Below are 25,776 nucleotides of genomic sequence, written 5' to 3'. Positions count from 1 at the left end.
GTGTGTGCGTGTCTTCTTTCTTCGTCCCGTGTAAGCGCGCTGTTTTACGGTGTGATCATGTACCAACTGGCCCGGCAACTATCCTTAATGTTTATTGGCCGCCCCAATGGTCACTGACCGAGTAGGCGGTTTATTGCTTCCGGCGTAGTATTTGCAGCGCGCACATGTCAACCTGGCTCTGCCATTGGCGCATGAGGGAAAAAGTGAGTCATAAAAGGCGGCTTTGGCCTCTGCATAAAGCAGTTCGGCAGCTCTTCACCAGGCGCATCGGTCTAAGCCACGATCGTTTTTCCAGATTTGGCTCTCCTCGAGTTCTTCATTGTCTCGGTGGCAGCAATAAGGTCTTCTGGCACCACGACAGCCGAACTTCAGGGGCTCGCCCATCCCTCCTGGCGCAGTCTGCAAGGTACATGTGAAAGTGTAGCTAAAGTTACATGTAATGGAAATGTAAAGCCTTCTGGCACTTGGTGCTGAATAGCGTCGGCCGGTTAAAGTACCAAAGGGAGTGGTGAATTTCTGTTCAGAATGGGGGTACAAACTTACCGCCCCGAATAAGTTTGCCTTTGGTGCAGAACACTGAACATTTCTTTTTTTTTTCAGTCTTCTCATGACCTCATCCCCATGTCGTCTTTCTCATTGTTAGCTTTCAAGACACAAAAATTTAACTCACTATTATTGGTTCTGACCGAGTACATCACACATTGTAATCATAGTCATGAACAGCTACTGCTAGAAGGCAGGTGGCTAAATAGGCTATCCTTAAAATTTGTTGACTTAGACAGCCTGCGAAAATGCAGACCATAGCTTGCAATTGGTACTTTCGTTTAATACTTTCTTGAAGCGCTTTTCGTGACGTTGCGTGTTATTTGCTTTCGTATTTGCATCAATTTTGACGATGACTTTTCAGTTCAAGTTGTGAAAACTCAATACCGTCGAAGTTTTCGTGTGCCTGGAAAAGACTTAGAACATTTCAAGTTAGAATATCCTGATATTTCATAGCTGGCTCGGCTTCTTTTTCACCCCTCAAGCCGCCTCCGATGTGGCGGAACTCTTTTAATTAAAAAGCTTAGGGACAAAAGTAATGTGCCAGCAGCTTACTGTTTTATGCTCTCTGCCCACCGCATATGCAATGCTACTGCCCTGAGCCTAAAATCAACAAACCCCGGAAAGAGGTTTTTATCCTGGAATTTTTTTAAGGGTCACAGTTCACAAAAAAAAAATAAAAGAGCACAGACAGTTTGAGCGCAGCATCGACCAGACACTTCACTGTGCAGGTTGGGAGAATTCTGAGCTTGATAGCAAAATGAGTTAATTATAAATATTCGAGATTTAGTCTACAAGGGCGCGGGATGTTTCCATGCTATGTTTTCATGTTTCCGTGCGTCAATGCTGTCAACTTTTGCTGGCAGTATTTATCAGATAGGTCTAGGACTTCCAAGCAACCTAAGCAACTTGCACATAAGCATTAGGCGTATAAAACGAAATGTTAAATCAACTACGGAACAACTCGTTATTTGACAGGGTGTCTAACGACACTGCGCGGATGTTGGGACAATACAAAAATTCAATGACACCTAATCTTATTACCGGTTGCCAATGCGAAAGCATCAGTAGCTGTTCGTGCCTATACCGGAAGACCTCATTCCCAGTGTAATGACGTCACTTCCCGCCACCAATGGGAACGATTCCATCTGGTGACGTCACTTTTCTCCAGCCAATGAGAATGCTCCGATCCGGTGATATACTGCCGTTAGAGAGTGGGCGGATTTTATGACCGACGACTCATTTCGGTCCCATGCGGATTCTAGTACGGTTGCTCCATTACTTGCAAAGTCGACCAGCACAGCTCTGTCCATATATACTATTTGGCTGTTTCCCACATTCGGGCGTGTCTAAAACGAAAAAGAACTTTTGACAAAGCATTTTTTTTTCTATTTAACCGCACCACCATGAGCAGCCAGCTTAGAATATTTTAGTCCATACGAAATTACGGTGTAACACTAGCCGCCTTAACGTATCCTTGGTGTGATCGTGTGCTTACCACGTTTACTGATGTAGATGGCTGTGGCAGAGCAGGACATCGTGGTCACCGGTTTCTCGGCCAGATTCCCTCAAGCGGACAGCTTGGCTGAGTTCAAGGAAAAGCTGTACGCAGGGTTCGACTTCATCACAGATGATGAGACCCGCTGGCCTCGAGGTATGTGCTTTATCCACATTGACTCATGCTCTCCGATTTCTTTCCGCCTAAGGATTCTGCATTCTCCCTATTCGATATTTTCTGTCTAGATCCGAAGGGAATTTTTTCAGTGACCACAATGTATAAAGAATACAAATGTTGATGACACGCCACAATGCAGTTCGTTCTGTACTCCTGCAATCGTGTTTCTGATTGCTTGATGCCTCCCGCATGTATGGCAGCACTAAAAGACGAGATACACAATGGTAAATTTTGCTTACAGGGCAACTGCGCTACTTTTTGAGAATTTCGCGATACTGAAGGATTCTAATCTATATAGGCTGTAGGTAAAGAACGCGAAGTTTTTTTGCACTACCATTTAAAACAGTGACGTAATCGACGATTAAATTTTGCACTTCTCCTCAATGCACCGGAAAAGTGCGGGGAAGCTCAGTATGACATCACGGTAGCTATGATTTCAAATTACCGCTGCCGTCAGCCACGCCCTGTCGTGCCTCGTTGGACGCTGCCAAACAACGTTTGGCAGGCTTTACCTTCGGTGGCGTTGGTTTTTTTCCTTTAAAGCAGGCGTTTATCCGTTGGAAATGTACTGATACCTTCGATGACGTCATTGTGCGACCCCCACTTAGCGTTGTGCGCTGCGGAGAAGCTTGAAGGCCGTCGCAATTTTAATTGGTAATTGCATCACCGTTTCATGTGCTAGGCCTAAAGGACTTCACATATTTTCCCTGGAAGCTTCACATATTTGACCCTTTTAAGCTCGTCGATTTCTAAAACCTATGCAGTTGCCCTTTAAGGTTTTGAAATGGCAAGACGTCCCCGCAATATCCATTCAGGTCACCTGGGTCTGCCGGCACGCATGGGAACAATTCGTGACCTCTCTCTCTTCGATGCGGAGATGTTTGGCATCCCACCCAAGCAGGCACACTTCATGGACCCCCAGATGCGATTGCTGCTGGAGACTTGTTACGAGGCCATTGTGGATTCAGGCTACGATCCGCAGGACCTTCGTGGGCGTAGTGTGGGAGTGTTCATAGGCACTGCAAACAGCGAATCGCACGAGGCTTTCAGCTTCGACGCTGAGAAGATTGATGGATACGGAGCGACCGGCAGCTTGCAATCGATGTTCGCCAACCGAATCTCTCACTCATTCGACTTCCGAGGTACGTTGTGGTTCAGTGTTATTTCATTGTGGTTCTCTCTGGCAAATTATTTTAATATTTTTCCTTAGCGTAACCTAGTCAATGCTACCAAATCGCTCCGATCTCTAGAAGACTTCCACTGGTGGTCCGTTAAGAGGCAGCCTAAAGGCATCAATACTTAGTGCGGCAGAACGTTCACATATACAATAGAATGAGACGTTCGTTAATAACCGGTGACTAGTTTTTGTTACCTGCGTGCTCTTTTGCACTTACTGAAGACACTTTACATGAATGTCTTTGAGTCATCGTTCCCGTGAACGTCGAGCTGAAAATTTGTTTAAAATAAAAACTGTAGGCACCTCTTGTGGGCCATTTGCAGTGTTGTCCAAGTTATCTCAGGTAAGGCATCTCTGGGAGATTTCCATAATAAAGCGTTATCTGTGTTCATATGGCCTGACTGAAGAGTAGAGTAGGCGGTCTCGATTAAGATCGCAGGGGAAAGAGTTTCTCTTTACTTGTTGATTTTTTTACTTGACTTGTTCGCCCGAAGATAGAGCGGAAATGCTAATTTTCTTCTTAACTATACGAGTGCTAACCGGAACAAGATGCCAAGCAGTTGAGCGAGTATGTTAGCGGGGAAGAAAACTTGACGCCAGAGCAGCCTTTGATGTTCTCATATGTGTGAACCTGTTCTGGCAGTCGGTAAGTCAAACGGGTTGGGAGTAGCTGTCCTGCTGGGTTAATCAGAGTTTGGGAGGGAGTTATGGCTACTCGGTGTTTTTGGACATGAGCGCTGTTTTGTGCTCAGGTAGCTGATTGAACGACGTGAAGCTTTCCAACGTCAAAAGAACACGGAAAAGAAGGATGTGCAGGACGAGCAAATGCAATGTTTGTTTAGCGGGATGCCCAGTACATGTCCTCTAACAACGAATAACCAGCAAAAACGTGGTGGTGGCTTAGTGGCCTTCAGTAGACTATAGGGTATGTCATTAGGAAGGAGATAAATAAGATTGGGGCAAGAAGGAAAGTACTTGGAGTTCTTCTGAGCACTCGTAATCGACCTCGACATTTTTTCGAATTAACCGAAATGTTAAAAAGTCCTGATTGCATAACGAACAATGGTGATTTATTGCGAGAGTTCTAGCAAATCTTCCGGGAAATAATGTCATGTCCGCGTGGTACCTTTCAAAGATCATAAGTGTTCAGAATATGCGGGAAGTGTATGAGGTGCACAGTTGCCAGAAACTATTAAATAACACGTAGGCACAGACGCACAGAAGCAAGAAATTATGTTGGAGCATTTGCCTAAACCAGTTGCACGAAGTCCCTGATGGAATAAGGAGACGTGTCTTCTCCATCGGCTGGTAGCTATTTCTTTTTATAACAGAAACTTTATTGCGAAAACAGGTGAGGTACACAAACACTGTTTGGACAGATAGCTACAAAGCTAGTGGCCGGTCCATTACAAAAATTACTTGCAGTTCAGCCACAGAGCGGGGAAGACTAAAAAGTTAATCATGTTATCCACAGTAGTGCAGGTTACAAAAAACACGCAGCAAAAAACAAGAATAAGATAGGAGATTGCAAGAAGAAAACAAAGAATACCAAGAATACAAAATACAAAAAAAACACAAAAACAAGAAAAAATACACAGAATTCAATGAAAAGACATACCAAAACCAAGCACCAAGAAAAATGAGGTGTCAAGAATTCACAACACAAGAGTTTCAGGCAAAATTCGATTAGACTTGAAATGCAGTTTACAAGTCTCTTTAAAATTTCTGGCTACTTTTACCTGGATGGGCAATCCGTTTCATATTTTTGCTCCATTGAACTCTATCCGGCGTTCACATTATATATTGCTACATTTTGGAAGGCTAAATTTACAATTGGATGCTTGTCTTGTATTGCGGGAAGGTAGAGCAAAAAGGCTTAACGGAAGGGGATAGCTAGTGTTTATTATGCTGTTTATCCAGAGCGAGATTTTATAGTTAAGCATGGATGGGAACAATAGGGCTTGATTAGCATCAAAAATGTTGCTCGCAGAGTGATCTGAATCAGATCTTATCGCGTTCAGTGCCCGTTTCTGGAGACGAAATAAAGGTGACAAGTAGGTTTTATATGTTTGGCCCCAAGATTCACAACAGTAACTGATATGTGTTGCAAACTACTGGTTTGCCTTGGTTTGCAAGGCATCGCCACAATAAATTTTTCACAGTAGGGTAACAAGCGTGGAACGCGAATGTTCGAGCCTTAGCCAGCATGTGACCAAAGAGTATTTTTCACAGTGATATTCTGTTTTTGTTTTTTTTTTCTCCAAAGTGAGACAGCTGTAGGTGAATACTGACTTTCCCAGGAGGTCAGTGATGCTCTAAAGGGAACTTGTTTCGAAAGAGCGCTTCCAGCACTGACAGTTAACCAATAGGCTTGTATGGACACGCCGATTGTGGCATACGAATTTGAACTTGAGCTCCCGTGTGAACAGGGCAGCCCGAAAGACCTTCGCTGGCTGAAGTGCTCGAAACTAGGTTTGTAGCCGCCGCGGTGGCTCAGCGGTTATGGTGCTCGGCTGCTGAACCAAAAGACGCGGGTTCGATCCCGGCCTCGGCGGCTAGAATTTCTTTGGAGGAGAAATTCTAGAGGCCCGTGTACTGTGCGATGTCAGTGCACGTTAAAAAACCCCAGGTGGTCGAAATTTCCGGAGCCCTCCACTATGGCGTCTCTCATAGCCTTAGTCGCTTTGGAACGTTAAACCTCATAAACCAAACCAAACCGAAACTAGGTTCGCCACGAAAAGGCGCAGTAGGTTTGCGTAGTATTCCAACGCTCGCCGCTAAGAAAGCCGGGCTCAAGGGCGGATGACGCTTGTACCCACCATTGTCCGGCGGTAGGTTTCGACCGAACCATTTCCCACAGCCGAGGCGGACGCCGAACACACTAGGGCACCCTTCAACACCCAACCTTTTTTCCCTCTTCAATCTCCCACTTTCCACCTCTCTCTTTCCATTAAAATTAGAGAGAGAAGTTTTCTTCTTTTCAGTTTCCCGACTGACTATCGAGGAATAGGGAAGGCGGGCCTGCGGGCGCTGACCAAGACGGCGTGAAAGTGAAGAACGAGTTTATTAGTGAGAGCTAACGCTCTATGAACATTATGCACGCTTTGGAGTAAATTTGTAGGCTTGCTGAAAAGATTCATACGAACAGCGCATAAAGAATTACAGCTGCGTAAAACCTCTACAATATTAAAAAAAACCCTGCCTCCTCCGTAACCGAGAGTAGAGTAAGCATGAAATGTTTACGGGCATAACACAAAGTACGCGAACACGATGAGACGCAGGCCTGACAAGAATATATATGTATATGCAGCGCGTTCGAAACTGTCTAAAGTGCGTAGAGGCGAAAGCGTTTTCCGCACCACTTTGCCTATGTGACTCTGGTGACGTCACCACTGGATTATGTCGCACATAATTGATGACAAAGTGATGACAAATTACTAATTACGGACTAATTACTGATTAATGACTAATACTATTTAACTGCTGATTAATTAAGCTTAACCTTCGCCTTTAGGAGTGGAACGCGACAGCGTGTTGTAGCGCTGCCAGGGAGTCCACGGAACACCACCATCCGTTCGGCGCGATGCCTTGCCCTTTGAACGCAACGCTTTTTGAGGAAAGGAAATGGCGCTGTGATTCTCAGTCATCTCGTTGGACACCTTAACCGCACCGTACAGGAAGGGAGGAAGTGGCAGTGAAAGAAGAAAGAGGGGCCGTAATGAAGAAACTGAAAATTGTATTTGAGGAAAGGAAATTACGCAGTAACTGTCTCACCATTCTCGGTGGACACCCGTGGACACCCGGTGGACACCCGGTGGACACCCGGTGGACACTCGGTGGACACCTGGTGGACGCACGGTGGACACACTACACCGCACCGCACAGGAACGCCACCACCCGTTCGGCGCTTAGCTACCGGCGCTTGTATGCCGGTCCTGTAGGAGGGCTTAGAGAGTCTCGTTAAATCTCGTTAAATCTCGTATGGTGGCCGGATGTTATTGTTTCAGTGCCCGGATGAGTGGAATTCAGTGCCCGGATGTTGGCTCTCGGTCTCGGCGTGACGTCACCACGCTGCTGACAACGGGAGCTAAAAGCATTTCATGCTTAAAAAAATTTAAACATTTCTCCTTCCTTCATGCTTTTCACAAGTCACATAGCTTCGCCATGACTTCAGCGTGATTTTCATGCAATGACATTTAAATCGTATGCATTTCAATCATTCCGCCTGCGTCTGCCACAAGAGTGTGTGGGGTTTCTACCTTTCTTATGCATCACACATAAATATTACGGCCTTCTTATGCATTTTTGTAAAAACCGTGGAAAAATCATGTGAAAGCAGGAAAATCCCCGTACGGAACGTTGCAATCGTAACGCACTTTTTTGTGATGGCTACCTTACATTCAGGATTCAGCATGGCAATAGATACGGGATGTTCTTCGACCATGATCGCCCTACACCAGGCCGCACAGGCTCTCCATTCCGGACTTTGCGAAGCTGCTGTCGTGGGTGGAACCTCGATCTGCTTAAAAGCTGCGTCATCGTTAAGCTTTAAGCAATTGGGGATATTGGCTCCGGACGGAAAGTGCAAGACATTTGATTCCTGTGGTGAGTAGCCCATTCTAAGTGCATTAGTGCCACCAGCAATGTTATTGCCACCATGTGTAACTACGCATGATCAATGACTTGGACAGCCAAAGAAAGTAGCTAAGTCTTAAAATTAACACGCATAAAACTAAAGTAATGTTCACAGTCTCGGAAGGGAGCAGCAGGGAGGCGCTGGAAGTGACAAGGAAATACGTGCACTTAGGGCAAGTAGTGACCGTGGTTCCGGAGTACGAGAGTGAAATAACTAGAGTAAGAATAGGGTCGAGCGCATTCGGCTGATGCGCTCAGATTACGAATTGAAATTACCAATATCCCGAATAAAAAGTATATAACAACTGCATCTCACAGGTATTCCTATAAGGGGCAGAAACGTGGAGGCTAAAGAAAAGGGTTCAACTTACATTGAATACGCAACCAGCTATAGCTAGAAAATGATATGTGTAACTTTAAAAACAGAAAGACAGCAGATGAGGTCAGGAAACAAACGCGGGTAAATGGCATCATGCTCAAAATCAAGTATCAAAAATGGGCATGTAATGCGAAGAGAAGATGATCAATGGGCGCTAAGGGTAACGGACTGAATTCCAAGGGAAGACGAGCGCAGCAGTAGGCGGTAGAAAGTTAATTGGGTGGATGAGGTGAAGAAGTGTGCGGGGAAAAGGTCACCGCGGAGGGCACAGGAAAGGGTTAATTATAGAAATATGGGTGCGGCTTTTATCCCGCAGTCGACGTAGTTTGGCTGATGATGAAGTAACGACGCCTATTTCTGCCCGTCTGCGGTTTCTGGTGTTGGAAGCGATGGAAGCGCAATGCTAGAAGCTCGTGCGTTGTCTGATGTCAGTGCATGTTAAAGAACTTCTGGAGGTAGATATTATCCGGAGCCCTCCACTACAACGTCCCTCATAGGCAGAGTTACCTTGGGACATTAAATCCTATAAAATAATAAACAATTATATCGTCGTACGTTTTAGCAAACGCCTTCGTACCAAATACACTGCCCCACACTTAAGTGCACTACCTGCAACTTTACCACAGGCCAAGAGCCAAGAGGATATAAAAAGAATTGCTGCAAGATTTTTTTTTTTCAGATGAGGCCCCAGAGGCCGCACTGTTTAATTCCGCTTTGCTGCCGATTCCGAAGAAAGCGCTGTGCATACTTGATAGTGTATGTGTTGCAGCAAATGGGTACGTCCGAAGTGAAGTCGTGGGGGTATTTCTTCTTCAACGTGCGTCTGAAGCCCGCCGCATCTACGCCAAGATCAACCACATCAAGGCTTACTCCGACGGTTACAGGAGTGAAGGTGGGTGTACCAATGAAATAGTATTCTATAGAGAGGATAAGCGAAAATTTACAGTACAGACAGATGCACTAAGCTTACATTCCGCCGTTATATGCACATCTGAAATTATCCATGCTATTTGGTATTAAGATGCAGAGCATGGCTTCAAATTTGCAATCTCACACGGACGTATGCACTACTTCCGTGCCTTTAAATGAGCGCCAAACGAGTAAAACAGAGAGTAATGCATTGTGGGAGCGAAATTTAAGGAGTATTGTTTACTGCCCCTCCCCCCCCCCCCCCCCGGAAAATGGAGTACTAACCTTTTACAGCCACTAATGAGTGTGCCACGTCACACCAGCGGTAACTCAGGACGTACCACGTCTGCCGATTATGAACGTGGTTGGCGGTGATGAACACTCTCAAGGTTAGGTCACTTTTAAACATAAATACCCCCGAAAGCAGAAGACTAGACAGCCGCCGCCGTAGCTCAGTTGGTAGAGCACTGGACGCGTAATTCGGAGGTCGTGGGTTCGGTGCCCACCGGCGGCATCTGGTAGCTTTTTCTTCTGGTTTTCTAACCATCCGATTTAAGCCATAACATATTCAGTAATATTCTAAATTGATCAAGTCCACCATATATATATATATATATATGTATGTATATATATGTGCGTGTGTGTTGTAATGATTTTGTCGCATAATACCGCTATATATATATATATATATATATGACAGAAGCCAACAGCCAAAGAAACCAAGGGGCACAGGGGATTTTTTTTTATTTTGTGGTGTTGATCAGTTTAGAATATTACTGAATATGTTATCGCTTAAAGCTAATTGATTAGAAAAGCAGAAGAAAAAACAACCACATGCCGCCGGTGGGATCCGAACCCACGAGGTCGTGGGTTCGGATCCCACCGGCGATGAGGAGCTTTCTCAAGAGTTCAGAGGAGTCAATTGAAGAGTATAGAGGAGTCAGTGGAAGGTCGGACGCCGCATTGCTTTTAGCGGTTCTTGATGAAAGTAAATAGCAAAGTGGCTGTATCACTTCTTGGCGGACGAATCGACGGCGCCGTTGGGAAAGGGAGGAAGATGAAAAAAGAGGAGAGAGAGAGAGAGAAAGAGGTACCGTAGTGGAGGGCTCCTGAATAATTTCTACCACCTGGGGACGTTAAGCGCGCTCTAAGAGCGCACACCACAATGGCGCCTTTGGCGTTTCACCTTTGCTTCCCTATAACGAGTAGCGCGGGAGGAGAGCTATCATTGGAGGTTATTGTACTTTAATCGCTGAATTTACGAAACCACGTACCCATTTTCATTCTCTCTAGAGAAGCCTGCTTGTACAACAACTTCTGGAAGTGCAGCAAGTAGTGTAATCTCGCGGTCGCTCAACTCTCAGTGATTTTGAGCTGGAAACAAATTTGTCAGTAGCAAACAATGGCGCTCAAATAAGGTACCCTTCTCCTCAACATTTTAGCGCTTGTTCAGGCATGACCAGAATGCAGCTATGTAAAATGTACTCGAGGGTCAGCACTTTCCGTCAGTATTCTTCTACGCTGTACATTTGAATACAGAGCAACATGTGCACGCGAGAAAATGATGGGCGTCGGCAATTTCTGACAGGCGATTTGAGTTCATGTGCTCACAACGGGATTCGCTGTGGTTAATGTTCCATGACATCCATGTAACCATGATTGATGGTTTAGGTGCTTCAACATTCAAGGTGCTCAAAATTCTTTGTTTTTGCTTCGATGCCTTTCCGTATTTCGCTTCCTTGAAAGCCTGCGACAAGTGAATATTGTACGATGTTCCAGGAATAACCTTCCCGTCGCACGAGGCTCTGTCTCGGCTGCTTAGGGATACCTACAACGAAGCCGGTGTGGATCCCTGCAAAGTGGGCTATGTCGAGGCACACGGTACGGGAACCCATGTTGGCGACAGCCAGGAACTGCTGTCGATAAGCAACGTCTTCTGTCAGCCGCAGCGCGAAAAGCCTCTCAAGGTTGGAGCTGTGAAGAGCAACGTGGGACACCCGGAGCCGGCTTCTGGTAAAATATAGCAGGTCTTCATTGCGATGCCATGCAGCGCCATTTGAGCGATGTTTGAGCGAAGAAAGAGCGTAAACGTTGTGTGCTTTATTTTTAACCTCTTTCTGTTGCAACCCTTCCTTAATTACTTTGGGCATAGTATGATCCAAATGCGCATCCTCTGTAAAACTGCTAGCGCCCTCTCTTCTCAAACACTTATAACTACCATACACTCGCGCACAGAGCGTCTCTGAAGCGTTAGTTCCAGGCCTTGGAATCTCCTCCCGTACCACATTTTAGGAGGCGTGAGAGAAAATTTCATCCGCTTTTTTTTTGTTTTATAGAAGCTTTCTGCCGTCTTCAGGTCTTATCAGCTGCGTGTATGACGCGCTGCTGTTTCTGATACATTACAGTGCTTCGGTGCTGAGCCGTCAACCTAGCGCAGCATTCCAGTACTGTGATATTGCACCTGCCAAAAAAAAAACTGCACTTATTGTGATGCTATCGCCCATGCTCTTCCTTTGTAGCGGTAGGTGGCAGTGATCCACGACGTACTGAAAAACAGCAACCTGTTAAAACCAAACCTTAACTCGGAGTCCTTACGCACGTACCGATTAAGCACAACCTAAGAGTTATGCAACTCAGGAAACGGAAGAACTGGCGTTGGCAAGTAAAACTTGTGCGTAACGAGAAAAAGCAGCGTAGGAGGGGCAGTGCGCCGCGGCTTGCGATTGGAGCATGTTATAAGTGTTGTAGGAACAAGAGGAGGAAGCGTAGAAAAATGTTTCGTTGCAGCAGGGTTTGTTATGTTCATCGATTTGTCATGGTAACTGCAGAAGCTCTCAAGGTACTACGTTTCACTGCTAAGCCCGGTGCTCGGCCAGGCGAGCTCTGAGATGTGGCAGACGTCATGGTGCGAAGCACCAGTGCCGTGTCATCGGTGCCTGTTCGGCGTTACCGTAGAATCTATGAGATACGCCTGGCCATCTGCGTCAGCGCCTCTTTAGTTGTGTTATCAGGCCACAAATTATCAGATTTAAACGAAATGCAGCATTTTTTCAATCGTACTGCAATTGGAGAGGCCAGCTCTACTAGTTGTGTTTACACTACAGTTATCGGCTTCTTTCTTTCTTTCTTTCTTTCTTTCTTTCTTTCTTTCTTTCTTTCTTTCTTTCTTTCTTTCTTTCTTTCTTTCTTTCTTTCTTTCTTTCTTTCTTTCTTCCTTTCTTTCTTTCTTTCTTTCTTTCTTTCTTTCCTTCTTTCTTTCTTTCCTTCTTTCCTTCTTTCTTCCTTTCTTTCTTTCTTTCTTTCTTCCTTTGTTTCTTTCTTTCTTTCCTTCTTTCTTTCTTTCTTTCTTTCTTCCTTTTTTTCTTCCTTTTTTCTTTCTTTCCTTCTTCCTTTCTTTCTGTCTTTCTTTCTCTCTTTCTTTCTTTCCTTCTTTCATTCTCTTTTTCTCTCTTTCTTTCTTTCCTTCTTTCATTCTCTCTTTCCTTCCTTTCTTCTTTCTCTCTTTCTTCTTCCCTTCCTTCCTTCTTTTCTTCCTTCATTTCTGTCTTTCTTCGTTTCTTGCTTTATTTCTCTCTACCTTTCTTTCTCTCTTTCTTTCTGTCCTTCTTTCTTTTCACTTTGATCTATGTTCTTTTCCCTTCTATCTATATAGCCTATAAGAGCTTGAAGCACGGGAGGCAATTGTTTTAATGTGTTGCCTACTTTCACTGAAAGAGATTGGTATTGGTACGTTTCCCCCAGGATTAATGGAAGTGTTTGCTTTGCACTTCGCGCACGTTGACTTAAATCTACAAGCATATTCAGAGGGTTTCAAGGATGCCTAACTTGCCTAACGCTTCGCGTGGAAACGATACGGGATGTCGCCAGCACGTCTGCTATTATGTGTATTCGACTTATTTATGCTCTTAGCATGACCCGCATTTAATTCTGCGTGTCGCCCTCATGCAGGCATTGCCTCGCTCGCGAAGGTGATCCTTGCCATGGAGACTGGAATAATTGCTGGGAACCTTCACTTCAAAGAGCCCAATCCTAAAATTCCTTGCTTGCACGATGGCAGCATTGAAGTAGTGGACAAAGGAACTCCTCTCCCATGCGGCCCAGTCGGCTTAAATTCCTTTGGATTGGGGGGTACCAGCGTCCACGTCATTCTGGAGTCGAACCAAGGACCACATATCGACAGTGTTCTGCGTGAGATGCCCGAGCTTCCGCGGCTAGTTATCATGGCTGGACGCAGCGAAGATTCACTGTCGGTGAGTGTAATTCTTGGTTCTCCCTGACATTCATTCGTGGTACAGCCTTCTAGCTTAGAAGCGAATTTTTTTTTTCATGTGGAGCAATTCGATGGCAGTATCCAAACATTAATTATGGTAGATAGCAACTAAGACCTTGCCAACGGCAGCGCTGCTGTTAAAGAACACCGTATGTTGCTTTGATGACAAAACTGCCCATTAACCTAACAAAACGCACTCTTTTGGATTGGCACAACGCTATGAGGCAGTTCTTGCCGTAGAACTTCACTCGATATGCCTAGCCCATTGTAATAAACCACTTTGTGAGGAAAATGCTTACCTAACCTTCTTTAAACGGTAAACCGTGCTGCAGCTAAGGCAGAAATCAGCTCGGCTGTTAGAGGAAAAGTAGCAGTTCACTCGCAAAAATGGATATTAGGTGTCCATAAGCAGTCTTAAAGGGCTGGGATGCATAAAATTAAATGCGAAACACTCGTTTACTCGTAGCTCACTGGTAAAAGGAGTAAAGACACGAAAGACGTCATGCGGGAATTTTTGGCGAAAAGCAGTGTAGTTGCCGAAAAGAAAAGCAAGAAAACGGTGCCCACATATTAAATACAGAAAGCAATATGAATTGAGGGGCCCCAAAATTTCCCCGAAACCTCGATTAGGCTTTCCCTCCGGCGGACATGCACGTCTCAGTAAACGAGGGCAGGGGTAGTAGCTCCCTACAGAGAACCTAAGGAGAGATGGGCGTTTAACGCAAGGTTCCAGTCCTGATCATCAGAGACGGAGTTTGCGAATAGCTGAGAGGCGGGGGAGGGGGGCGGCACCTATGTGCGGCATCTGTGGAGAGAAAACGCTGCTATCTTGCTTTGTGGATGAGAAAGCACAGTCGACGAAAGTGAACCGGAACCTTAAATTCTACAGGCTGCACTTTGGTTTTCGACCCCAAGTGCGCTTTCGACTAGACATGTCTCTGGAAGCGCGTTTGAGATTAATATTTTCTAGTGTGCTAGAGCCTGCAGATACCGTTGTTTCGGATGTGATGAGAGGCAATATGTGATACTTTTTAACGCCTTTATATAAGATATCATCGCCGACTATAGCATTCATTTGTGTGTTACTAGGTAATAGATTTTCTATATTTGCAATCTTATGCTGAACATGTGCTGGTTCTCAGTCCCTACATATTTGTGTATTTGTACAAATAAAATACATAAATATATTACTGTTTTATATTTACTGATAGTGATAATTAAAACACTAAGGAGGGTGCCTTGTATGGAGTCTAGGAGCGTCCTTTCACGAATGCCCATTTTTCTGTAGTCACGAGTTCGTTCCTTTTGTCCTCCAGCCTATATGTCGCCGAAATTAAAATTTGACTTCCATTCTAGCGTACGCTCGACCGGCTAGAAGAGGAAGGACCTTACCCAGACGCGGCGTACGCCCTCCTGAACAGGGTCGGCCAGCCCAGCGCAAAACAGTTCCCGTATCGGGGCTTCGCTGTAATTCCTGTGGACGGCTCCGGCAAGAAAGTTGTCAAGGTTGTGGAGCGCGTCCCATTCGAGAAGCGCCCTCTGTGGTTCGTCTTCACCGGCATGGGCTGCCAGTGGAAAGCCATGGCTCGGCAGATGATGCAATTTGAACCGTTCGCCAGTTCCATGCGCAAGTCCCACGATGTTCTAACGACGTTCGGCGTAGATGTCATCGACATTGCGACCAACGACAACCACGTGTTTCAATGCATGGCTTCGATTCAGGCCTCCCTCGTGGCTGTGCAGGTGCGTACTGCCTTGCTGACCGCGCTGCTGTCCTGAAATGCCTCTGGGCAGTAATATATAGGAGTAATGTGCGTTTTTTTTTACAGCCTTGGTCTGTTATTTATCTAGAGCAGCCGCCGTCTCGTCTTGCTCCTGTCTCTCCCCTTTTTTCTGTTATACCGTACCATCTCAACTGTAATTATAAGCCTGCTCACCCTACCATAAGTGCTGTTCATAGAGCCGTCTGTTGAAAACAAATAGACCAATGAGTGCAGAGTCGATCGCACTTCTATAGAGCGCTGGAAAGTTGCCGGTCGGGGGAAACAGAGAAATTACGAAGCAGGTATTGACTTTCTTTGATAATGCTTGCGCTGGATAGCAGCCGGATAGAGAAGTGAACCGCACAGGCATCAGCGCCTTACCGCTAGCAAAGCAGCTTCGAAACGATTTCTGTTCATTTGCTCCGCAGCACACCGTTCGAGCACTCTAGACAAGTGTGATCGACTCTGTACGTTTTCGTTTGGCCGACTGCACGACAGACAGTGCACGCACAAGGAAAGGTAGAAGCTAGACAGTGCGCTGAACTGGGGGAAAGACAAGAGCGCATGTAATGTGGATGGACCAAAACGAGCTAGCTTTGTATTATAGGGTCACTCCGCGTCCAGCCGGCCGGGAAGGCGAGCTTCCGTGCCGGCTATACGCAGGTGTTTCTCGTAAGCGACTCGTGTCCCCAACCCGTGGCGCAGAGTCACAGCCACGGCGGGTTCGGACGAAATAGGCAGCGACAGAGTACAGTAGGAAACAGTTTATTAACCTAGTGCAAGGCAAAGCACACTGCGGAAGAATGTTCTATCCGATAATATATGGTTCAGTAAGGTTCAAGTCGTCGTCGACCGGCGTTGGATAGTCCAGGAGTCGCGGGCAGGGAGGGCGTCGGCGGGTCAGTCAGAGCGGCAGTAGCACCACGGCAAGAGAGAGGGCTTCCCGCCGCGCGCTGCCCCCTTTTAACCCCTACGACATTGCCACCCCCTTGGGCAATCGGTTGACTTCAAGGCGTTGCTTCAAGGAGAGTCGTTCACCCCTTCCCTAAGACGCCAGTGCGTAGTCGTGACGTCACGTCCGAGCTGGGAATGAAGAGAGTGGCCGCATGCCCCCTTCTCCCCACGCCCGGCGGCGCGCGCTCTCGTCGTGTGACTCGGCGCGGGGGCGGGGAGGGATATTTGTATATCCCACAGTATACGCAAATTGCGAGTAACGCCTAAAGAAGTACTGAATTTTCGTTCGGAAGAGTGCACAGCTTACCGCGCATTCATGACACGTTATGAAAAATGCAAGGGTTTCAACGCAGTTAAACCGAGTAGCCGTGCCGAAGTAAACGTTTAGCCTGATTGGCTCACGTTTTTGCTTTGCTGGATAGTCGGCACGTCTGGCGATGATATTAGGCTGAGGTTAATCTCTGATCGAGGTTAAGCTGATCTTATCTGCTCGCGCCGCTAGAACTTAATGAAGACGACGGTATGCAATGTATAGCGCGAGAGTGTGTTGCAGTTTACACCACTTCAGAGGCAACAACACAACAAAAACACGAGGCGTGGTGGGTTACGGTGTTAGTAAAGTGCTTTTTTGCATTAGCCAGCTAAGCTGATCTGCTCGCTCCGACGCGGGTTGGAGTGCATGTCGCGGATATTTATTTCATTCATTTTTATTCCTTTATTTCACTTGGCCCAAACCCACGAACATTGCAAGAATTTGATCGGTGTTTACCTGTCGGAAGTTGTGTTCGGATAAATACATGGGCTCATTTCCCTTAGCTTTCAAGTTCGATGCCGAAGTTGAAATAAATTTTCTCTTGAATGAGAATTAGGAGTTATGTTTCAGGTAGATCTTACCTCCACATTGCCTTTGTCCTTCTGTTCGGCTGGCAGGTGGCTCTCGTAGACACACTCGGAGCTGTGGGCATTCAACCAGATGGCATGGTGGGCCATTCTCTAGGGGAAATTGGCTGCGCCTACGCGGATGGCTGCCTGACAAGTGAACAGGCCGTGTTGTGCGCATACTGGCGAGGGCGCTGCACTGACTTGGCAAACTTGCCTAATGGGGCCATGGCCGCTACAGGTAAGTCCCGCGATAACTACCGCCTCCTTGTGTGTCACTTCCCACAGCAGAAATTCACTGGCGGGACACGTACGCGACGGAATGCAATTGAAGTTTACTGGAGTTCTACGAAAATTTTTCATGCAGTTCAAAGGTAGCTCAGCAAAGTGAACAAAATCTTTTCGAATTTCAAAAAGTTGTACGAAGCCACTTCTTACCTCAGCCGCTTTATATCCTAAGGAACAAAAATAAAGGGCACTATGACGTGATAAGCGATTGTCTATTCTAGGTAATACTGTTGATCACGTTGAATATGAACATCACGAAGAATTGTGTAAGCAGTAAGGGAATTCTTAAGGAGAGGGAGGTGGGAGGGGGTAGTTGGTGTGTTAGGGGGTCTAAACAAGGGTAATGTTACCGCGAATCTTTGTACCGTCTTTTTGTAGTGTTTGTTCATGCTTCAAGGCTGCCGACACGCCGCTTTATCGCTTTGTTTGTGACGCAAGACGCGCCTAGATTTATCTCGATTCATCGCATCCAGGTGGAGCCGATTCTAGTTTGCGTTAGAATGTTCTAGTAACTTTCCAAGTTTTATCTCGAATGTTCGCTATCAGATTTAAAAAGAGCACGGCCGACAGCGGTGGGCATTCTGTTCGACGACCGCCGAACACGCTTGTTGCTAAGGCACCGCCGAGTTATTCAGTTCTTTGCGGCGCAAGTCAGCCCAAATAAAGAGTTTTGTTTCGAAGACATTCTCGCTGTTTTCCTGTTCGCCCGACTGCAGTCACTACTACGTGAATGTATAGAAACCCAGAAACAGAAAGATTGATTTGCGGTATTCATAATCGCTGTTGAGAGGGATGCATGCGGCGCAGGAAAGGCCTATACAGGGCTGATCGCGAGAACTCGGCCCTTAGCTAAAATAAAACACACTAAATAAAACCCTTCTTTTCTTGGGGTCGCTTATTGATGCCTTCGGAAGGGGTCTGTGAAGCACTAAAAGAAAGATAGCAAGTTTTTATTTCCTTTTCTGAAACATGCGGTAATCCGAGTGTATGAATTGCATGACGCCGTTTACTATCCCAGTCCTGCGTTGGTGACTGGGGACCGCTTTTTCAGGGCTTACGTGGGAACAGGCGGCTAAGCGCTGTCGTGATGGCGTGGTGCCAGCCTGCCACAACGCCCAGGACTCAGTTACCGTGTCCGGCCCTAAGCTAGCCGTGGGAGAGCTGGTGGAAGAGCTGAAGGCCGAAGGCGTGTTTGTGCGAGAGGTTGACAGCGCCAATGTGGCCTTTCATAGCCAGCAGATGGAGATAGTCGCTCCGGCCTTCCAGGATGCCGTGCAGAAGGTGAGGCTTAAAGTAACATATCACTTATGTCGTAATATTTCAACGAAGGAATCCATTTATGGCTCAGTGGATATGGCGTTCGGCTCCTGACCCGAAAGACGCGGGTTAGAACTCGACCGAGACGGTCGAATTTCGGTGGAGGCGAAATTCTAGACGTCCGTGTGCTGGCGATGTCAGTGCACGTTAAAGAACCCCAGGTGGCGGAAATTTCCGTAGCCCTTCACTACGACGTCCCTAATAGCCTGAGTCGCTTTGGGACGTTAAACACCCTCGAAACCAAACTAAACCATTTATGGTACACAAGCCAAAATATCACCCTTGTTAGCAACCGGGCATAAAGTCCTACCAAGAGAGGCGCTGAAGCCTATAAATAGTTTCAGATCTGGGTACTGGAGGCAACAGCAACGTGAAATATTGTGTGCCCGTTCGTATTTAAGGGTCAGTAAGCATTACTCAAAAAACCTTGCATATCTCTCATCATTATTAAAATGAAAGAATAAGAAACTGATAGAGTCTCTAAAAGAAAGCTCGTTCCACCTCAAAGGTACCAATTCATTAAGCATGCCGCAGTTGTTTATGAGCGTGTGCACACCCCATCCATTCTTATTTGGCGCAGCTGCGTCGCTCGCCTATGCTCAGAGAGACGCTTCCCTCAATGTCGGTAATTACTGACCATATGCATTGAGCAAAGCAGAGATAAAAAAGTAAAGAGATTTTGTGAGAGGAATATTTTTTGTTGTTGCTGTGCCTTGGTTAATCGAACCCTTTTCAACTTCCGGTGAACTGAAGTTTTGTTCGTGGGAGGAACAAAAGTTAGACTCCTTTTTTGCCTTCACGGCTGAGAAACAGCTGTCTTTTTTTTAATGATTTATATTTTATTACTCGTATTACTCAGTGTTTTTGCCTTGGTGTGCTCTTTCAGTTTTCCCCGCCTACTGGGATAATGCTGCCCCTATTCTCGTAAAGACTCAAATAAAACGAAACCTATGCATTTGAATTCAACTTTGTATATTTTTGTTGTCCAGGTAATCCAAGCGCCGAAGCAACGCAGCAGACGATGGGTCAGTTCCTGTGTGCCGCAGAACAGCTGGCATGAGCCAGTAGGTCTGAATTGCTCGCCACAGTACCTCGTCCAGAACCTCGTTGCTCCTGTGCTTTTTCATGAGGCCATCTCGCACGCACCCGAGAACGCCATTTTCGTGGAGGTCGGTCCCCATTGCTTATTGCAGGTAAGCGTTAAGTTATGCTTTCATTCTGCAGAAGTTGGACCGCGAAGAGGTGACCGTTGAGACACTGGACAAGATAGGGCGGACGTAAAATGCGGTAGTAGCACCAGACCCCTATACTGAAACATGCGCCACCTCTTGTTCGAAAAGCGCAGTTGAATAAAGGGAACGAAAACATCAATGCCAGGTAAAAAAGAAGTTTGGTTTAGTTTGGTTTATTAGGGTTTAACGTCCCGAAGCTACTCAGGCTATGAGAGACGCCGTAGTGGAGGGCTCCGGAAATTTCGACCACCTGGGGTTCTTTAACGTGAAGTCTGAAGAAAGCATTACCCATAATGAAGCCTGTCACGTTGTAGTGACGGCAATCGAGCAGTCAGGAAGAAAGCAACAAAACTTGCAAACGAAGCTCTTTATTTGGGCTGACTTGCACCCTCAGAAGAACATAATCACTCGGCGGCGGCGTAAGAAACAAACGTGCTCGTCAGTCGTCGAACTACGAATGCCCGCTGCTCGCGGCATCGTTCAATTTATGCCTTTATTGTGCAGAAGTTAGACTACGCAGAGAGAACCGTTGAGGCACTGGACAAGATAAGGAGGACGCAAAATGCGGTGGCAGCACCCGGACCCTATACTCAAACACGCGGCACCTCTTGTTCGAAGAGCGCAGTTGACTGAAGAGAACGAAAACATCAATGCCAGGAAAAAAAGAAGCGAAGTCTGAAGAAAGCATCCCCTCCACCGCCACGGTGGCTCAGTGGTTACGGCGCTCGGCTGCTGTCCCAAAAGACGCGTGGGTTCGATACGAGCCGCGGCGGCTGAATTTCTTTGGAGGAGAAATTCTAGAGGCCCGTGTACTGTGCGATGTCAGTGCACCTTAAAGAACCCCAGGTGGTCGAAGTTTCCGGTGCCCTTCACTACGGCTCCAGTAAACCAAACCAAGTGAAACACATCGATGAAACACAGTAAATGGCACACATCACGTGGAAAGGAATTGCAATTCTCTGTGAAGTATAACAGCGCAGATCATGCTGATACAACCGCGTAGCCGTTGCACTAAAGATGGTCTGAAAACTAGGCTGCGGTTTAGTTCCGCGGTAGCTGTCACCTTCATTTTTCAGCCCATTCTTGCGTACTATGCGCTTTGAAGTCCATCGCGTCAGCTTCTGCGTGCAATCATTTCTGAAGCACACGAAAAGTCACTCATCAGATTTATTTTTGTTTTAGTTTCTCACATGCCGAATAGGGGTGCATTGTAATGGCGGTAGTCTGGGCGTACTGCGAGCTCTTGGAGGCGAAGCTCTTTATATGCTAGAGTTGAGCGACGCGTGCGGATGATTCATCGTTCTGCCCTATTGAAGGGCTTTCTGCGCCGGTCAGCATTCTGTACTATATCATAAGGTGAACCCTCGAACTGCTTTTTAAGCCTGGGCAGTTAAAAGCCATCGCTTAGTATAATCAAGCGATGAATTTGTCTTTTGCTCGACTATCCCCAGCTTTCATGAAGATTACTAACTAGAGCTATTTTTCAACCCTTATAGAAAATACCGCCTGCTTCATTGAAAATATTGCCGTCAGTAGTTCAAAGAAAAATGAAAAAAGCGCGGTTGGACAGAGCGCGACGATTTTTTTACTGAGGGCCGACTCTAGTTACGGCTGCATCATGTGACTTAGTGAAATGCTTCCAGCGTTGGCACCGACAAGTGCTGAAGGCCATAGGAAATTAAGGATCTGTACCAAGGATATATAATGCTTATGATATGGGGACTGACAGTGTATGCATAGTGTGAGCGTTCCTTCTGACACTGGGTGGCGTAGGGCGCCACCAAGCACAGAATACTTGTTTTACATTTGAGTCTTTTTTTTAAATGAGTCAATATAATTGAATTTACCTTTCTGTTAAGTAGAAATTCTATTTCTTTTCGTGGTATGCCGATTTTGACTTGTAAAATTACTTTCTTTCGGCTGCTTCTCTGCTTTTAAATCCCCAGTCATCCAACCTTTCTTAACTGACGTTTGTCGTAGGCAGACTCAAATTACCTTCGTTAACGATAAGCAAAGTGCCTGAGGTCTATTTACCTGGCCGGCATCAACATCCGGACTCGTACTTCGACGTACCAGTAGAATGTTTAGATTGTCTCTTCGGAGGTAGCACACTCTCTACAGGATTCTTAATACCAGGTGTTCTTTCTTGTATCTACACTTTCCAAAATACCCCAACTTTGGACTAGAAAAGAGAGCACTTTTTTATTATCATTAACTGATTGCTTTCTAATTTTGCTTCTTCGCTTTCTATTTCCAATCAGTGTCGGTTTCTTCGAGACTGAGTTTACCCTGTTCTTAGGGAATAAACAATTGGCCCTCCCTTCAATGCTCTTCATAACGCCTGCTCGGTATCCTGCTACTTACTGCTGAATTGTCTAGTTCTCCCTCTTCACTGCATGTTAAGATATTTCTGTACGAATACAAAATTTTATTTTTGTTTCGTGCAATGTAGCACGTGTTGGCAGCCAACGCGAACTAAAGGTTTCTATCCAGAGTTTCTAAAATGGTGGAAGCTCCCAAATACTGACGCGCCTGAACGCCGTCACCAGGTGTGAACACATTTAGACAGCTTGTAGAGGGTCTTGATTCCATCAGTGAAACACCGATTCCTTCAATTACTTGTAGCCTATTCTGCGGCGTGCCCGCGGCCCCAACGCCGCCTGCCTTGGCATGATGAAGCGGGGCGAGGACAACTTCATGTTCTTCCTGAAGTCGCTAGGAAAGCTGCACACACTCGGCGTACAGCTGGACTTATCACCACTCTACCCGACGGTGCCGTTCCCCGTGCCAAGGGGCACACCAAGCATCGGTCACCTGGTGAGCTGGGACCATTCGCAACGATGGACTGTCGCCAAGTGGAACCAGTTCGGCGGCTCGAGACAGGTAGGACAGGGGCCCACTGCATGAGTTTTCATCGCTACCACACCTCTCGCCGTTGACCATCTGAAAGCTGGCAGCGTTGTTAGCGCCGTGGAGATTTAATGAAGACGATGCCATGGGTAAAAAAAAAATTACTTCAACCGAGATTCCACGGAATAACGGGAAAGATCTGCCTGTCATGCAGAGACACCACGCCCGTTCCGAACGGGAGCTTAGGTTAGGTTACTGGGGTTTAGCGTCCCAAAGCAACTCAGGCTATTAGGGACGCCGTAATGAAGGGCTCCGGAAATTTCGACCACCTGGGGTACTTAAACGTGCACTGAGATCGCACAGCACACGGGCCTCTAGAATTTCGTCTCCGTCGAAATTCGGCCGCCGCGGCCGGGATCGAACCCGCGTCTTCGAACCGTGCAGCCGAGCGCCGTAACCACTGAGCCACCGCGGGGGCGAACGGGAGCTGTCACAGTCTTAATGCAACACGTGTCAGGAATTGCGTTCTTCATTAATTTTATCTTATAAAAGCATCACCCTGCCTCGTAACAAATTGTCCGTTCTCCGCACTTATTGATAGCCTGCTGCCTACCAACAGGAAACGCCCACTTAGAACACGCGTTCAAACACACTCGTAAAGCACCATTGAATAAATTATCTCCTTTGAATTTTGTTCTAGGTAGCTGTGACTGCCGCCTATTGACTGCTTGGCTCAGAAGCTCTAGAGCTTGAAGAAGAAGGCAGAACACCGACCAAAATAAAAATGAATACTTTAAACGACGTTTCGGCTCCCACACGGGCTCATGTACACCCCCGATCAGACGGGTTTCCGTCCAACCCTCGACTTCAGCCTTAGAGTTTGCAATGCTTTTAGATTTCCGCTGTTCAGGCTCTCGATCACCTGCTCTTTGCTTTATAGCTATGCTCAGAGCTTTGTCTAGGTGGTCATACTGCGCTGATATCAGTGTAAAGTGGAACACCTGGATTATAAACATGCTGAATCTTTTCGGTCTCCAATTCATTATTGTCTTCCTTTGATATCGACTGACGAGTTGCGCCTTATAGGCCATTGAAAGCACCGTACGAGCAAAAAGCATCATTTGTCAGGAGTTTCCGAAAAAGTAGAGCCCTCTGTTGTGTTCTTCACGTGCCGGGTTTTATGCAAACAGCTATTTGACATGATACCGCCCACTCTCACACACGACACTACTCATACGCCCAGGTTTCTGACGAAGTCGTGGAGGTAAACGTGGGCTCTAACGAGGCAGACGCCTACCTGGCTGGTCATCAGCTCGATGGGAGAGCGATCTTTCCGGCTGCCGGCTACATGGTCCTGGCATGGAAGTCCTTGACCAAGAGTAGCGGCAAGCCCTTTCATCAGGTGCCTGTGGTGTTCGAGGACGTCAGCTTTCACAGGGCCACTATCTTGCCAAAGACGGGTGGGTCTCCCAGAAATGCTCGCTGAGGCCTTTCACAGCTTCCATTTTCAACAGGTGTTTTCGACATTCCCTCGGTCCGTCAATGCTGTTAATAAGACTGATGTACAGAGGCCCGTAATGCAATAGATAGTGATGTATTCGCTGAGTTAAGTTTTTATTTCTGATAAATACCGCATGATGCCACTGGGAAAGAAGAAAACACGCTGCAAGTGGTTCATTGTATAAATTCTGGCATGCTTCAATGAAAGTGGGCTTCAGAAGCCTCAAACGTTTTACGTAAGCATCTTCTGCAGGTCAATGGCCTACATGTTTTTTTCTAAATATCAGAGCAATCATTTTCCGGCTCACATAATCACCACGTTCGGTGCAGGTACGGTGCGGTTCTCAGTGCACGTCATACCAGTTTCCGGGGAATTCGGGATCAGCGAGGGCGGCTCTCTGGTGGCGAATGGTCGTATACGCGTCACCAAGGAAGGAGAAAAGCTCGTCGACGAGGACCTGGCAAGCCCGCCAGCTGAGACCGCTGTCTACGAGCTTGAAGCCGAGGACGTCTACAAAGAACTACGACTTCGTGGCTACGGGTACACCGGAGTCTTCCGGAGCGTGCTGAGGGCCGACTTGCACAGTTAGTCTTTTGGGGTACTCTTCTGGGTTAGTCTTGGGGTACTGTGTTGTGCATCCTTTGTGCAGTCTTAAAAGCACAAAATAGAGTGCGAGTTATATGACTTGGTCTAAGTCAATCTAGGACAACCCCAGACAACACCAAACGTATTGAGGACGTCCTCCCAACGTCCTCATCCCGAACAGGACATTCTGAGTACTTTTTGAGAGCATCACGGCGAAATGTCCTCATGAGGATGTCCTCAGTTTGTACTTCGCGGAATGACTCGAGGACGAAAATTCTCAAATATCCTACAAACGTCCTATCGCAGGACAATATTGTGGCGTTGCACTGAGATAAAACCAGCTTTATCTCTCGCACTCAGCTTTCATTTCGTAAAGGTTTCAGGTTTATTAAAATATACTTGTGTATAATAGAGATGTAATGTAGGAGGCCATTGCTACTGAAAATATCATGTGCCTTCAGGAGTTATCTTAAGTTATTTTGGTTTTCACCTGCTCTTATGCACTGCATGCTTCTGATGAGGCTGGAGTGTGCAGATTTTTGGGCAATTTGTTGGCCTATTTCACTGAGGCAAGAGAGTTCAACTCCTGAGAGAGTTATGTAGTCATTGCTGTAGGGAAATATTGCACAGAGAATAACCTGTAACTGCCTACAAATATGTTAACGAACCAATCACTGGTTGAGCATGCGAAACTTTTGTAAAATTTATTTGCTAAACTCTAACACAAAAGAAGCACGAAGAAAGCTGTTTTACAACCCCGTGCACACTGCCTACAATAATTAAGAAAACAGTGACCCAGATTCCCAGGGCTACGTCCTC

The 25,776-nt window shown here is 46.4% G+C and overlaps 1 protein-coding gene across 1 annotated transcript in view; it reads left to right on the top strand.

Moving 5' to 3' along the window:
• Window positions 1-283: 283 nt before the first annotated feature.
• LOC149347305 (fatty acid synthase-like) overlaps window positions 284-25,776 on the top strand; it is a 64,359-nt gene continuing 38,866 nt past the window's right edge. Inside the window, exons 1-14 of the mRNA XM_089585553.1 lie at window positions 284-406; window positions 2,059-2,197; window positions 3,034-3,360; window positions 7,800-8,000; window positions 9,179-9,301; window positions 11,098-11,331; window positions 13,267-13,568; window positions 14,945-15,331; window positions 17,236-17,425; window positions 18,524-18,753; window positions 19,779-19,982; window positions 22,647-22,904; window positions 24,115-24,331; window positions 24,702-24,956. Of these exons, the coding sequence (XP_089441679.1) occupies window positions 2,059-2,197; window positions 3,034-3,360; window positions 7,800-8,000; window positions 9,179-9,301; window positions 11,098-11,331; window positions 13,267-13,568; window positions 14,945-15,331; window positions 17,236-17,425; window positions 18,524-18,753; window positions 19,779-19,982; window positions 22,647-22,904; window positions 24,115-24,331; window positions 24,702-24,956 (3,067 nt within the window). The 5' untranslated portion in view covers window positions 284-406. The remainder of the gene's footprint in view (window positions 407-2,058; window positions 2,198-3,033; window positions 3,361-7,799; window positions 8,001-9,178; window positions 9,302-11,097; window positions 11,332-13,266; window positions 13,569-14,944; window positions 15,332-17,235; window positions 17,426-18,523; window positions 18,754-19,778; window positions 19,983-22,646; window positions 22,905-24,114; window positions 24,332-24,701; window positions 24,957-25,776) is intronic.

Source organism: Amblyomma mixtum, chromosome 4 (assembly GCF_055824585.1).
Source record: "Amblyomma mixtum isolate Tamu chromosome 4, ASM5582458v1, whole genome shotgun sequence".
Taxonomy (NCBI): Eukaryota; Metazoa; Arthropoda; class Arachnida; order Ixodida; family Ixodidae; genus Amblyomma; species Amblyomma mixtum.
The sequence above is the reverse complement of the archived record's forward strand: the minus strand, read 5'-3'. Positions and strand labels throughout refer to the sequence as shown.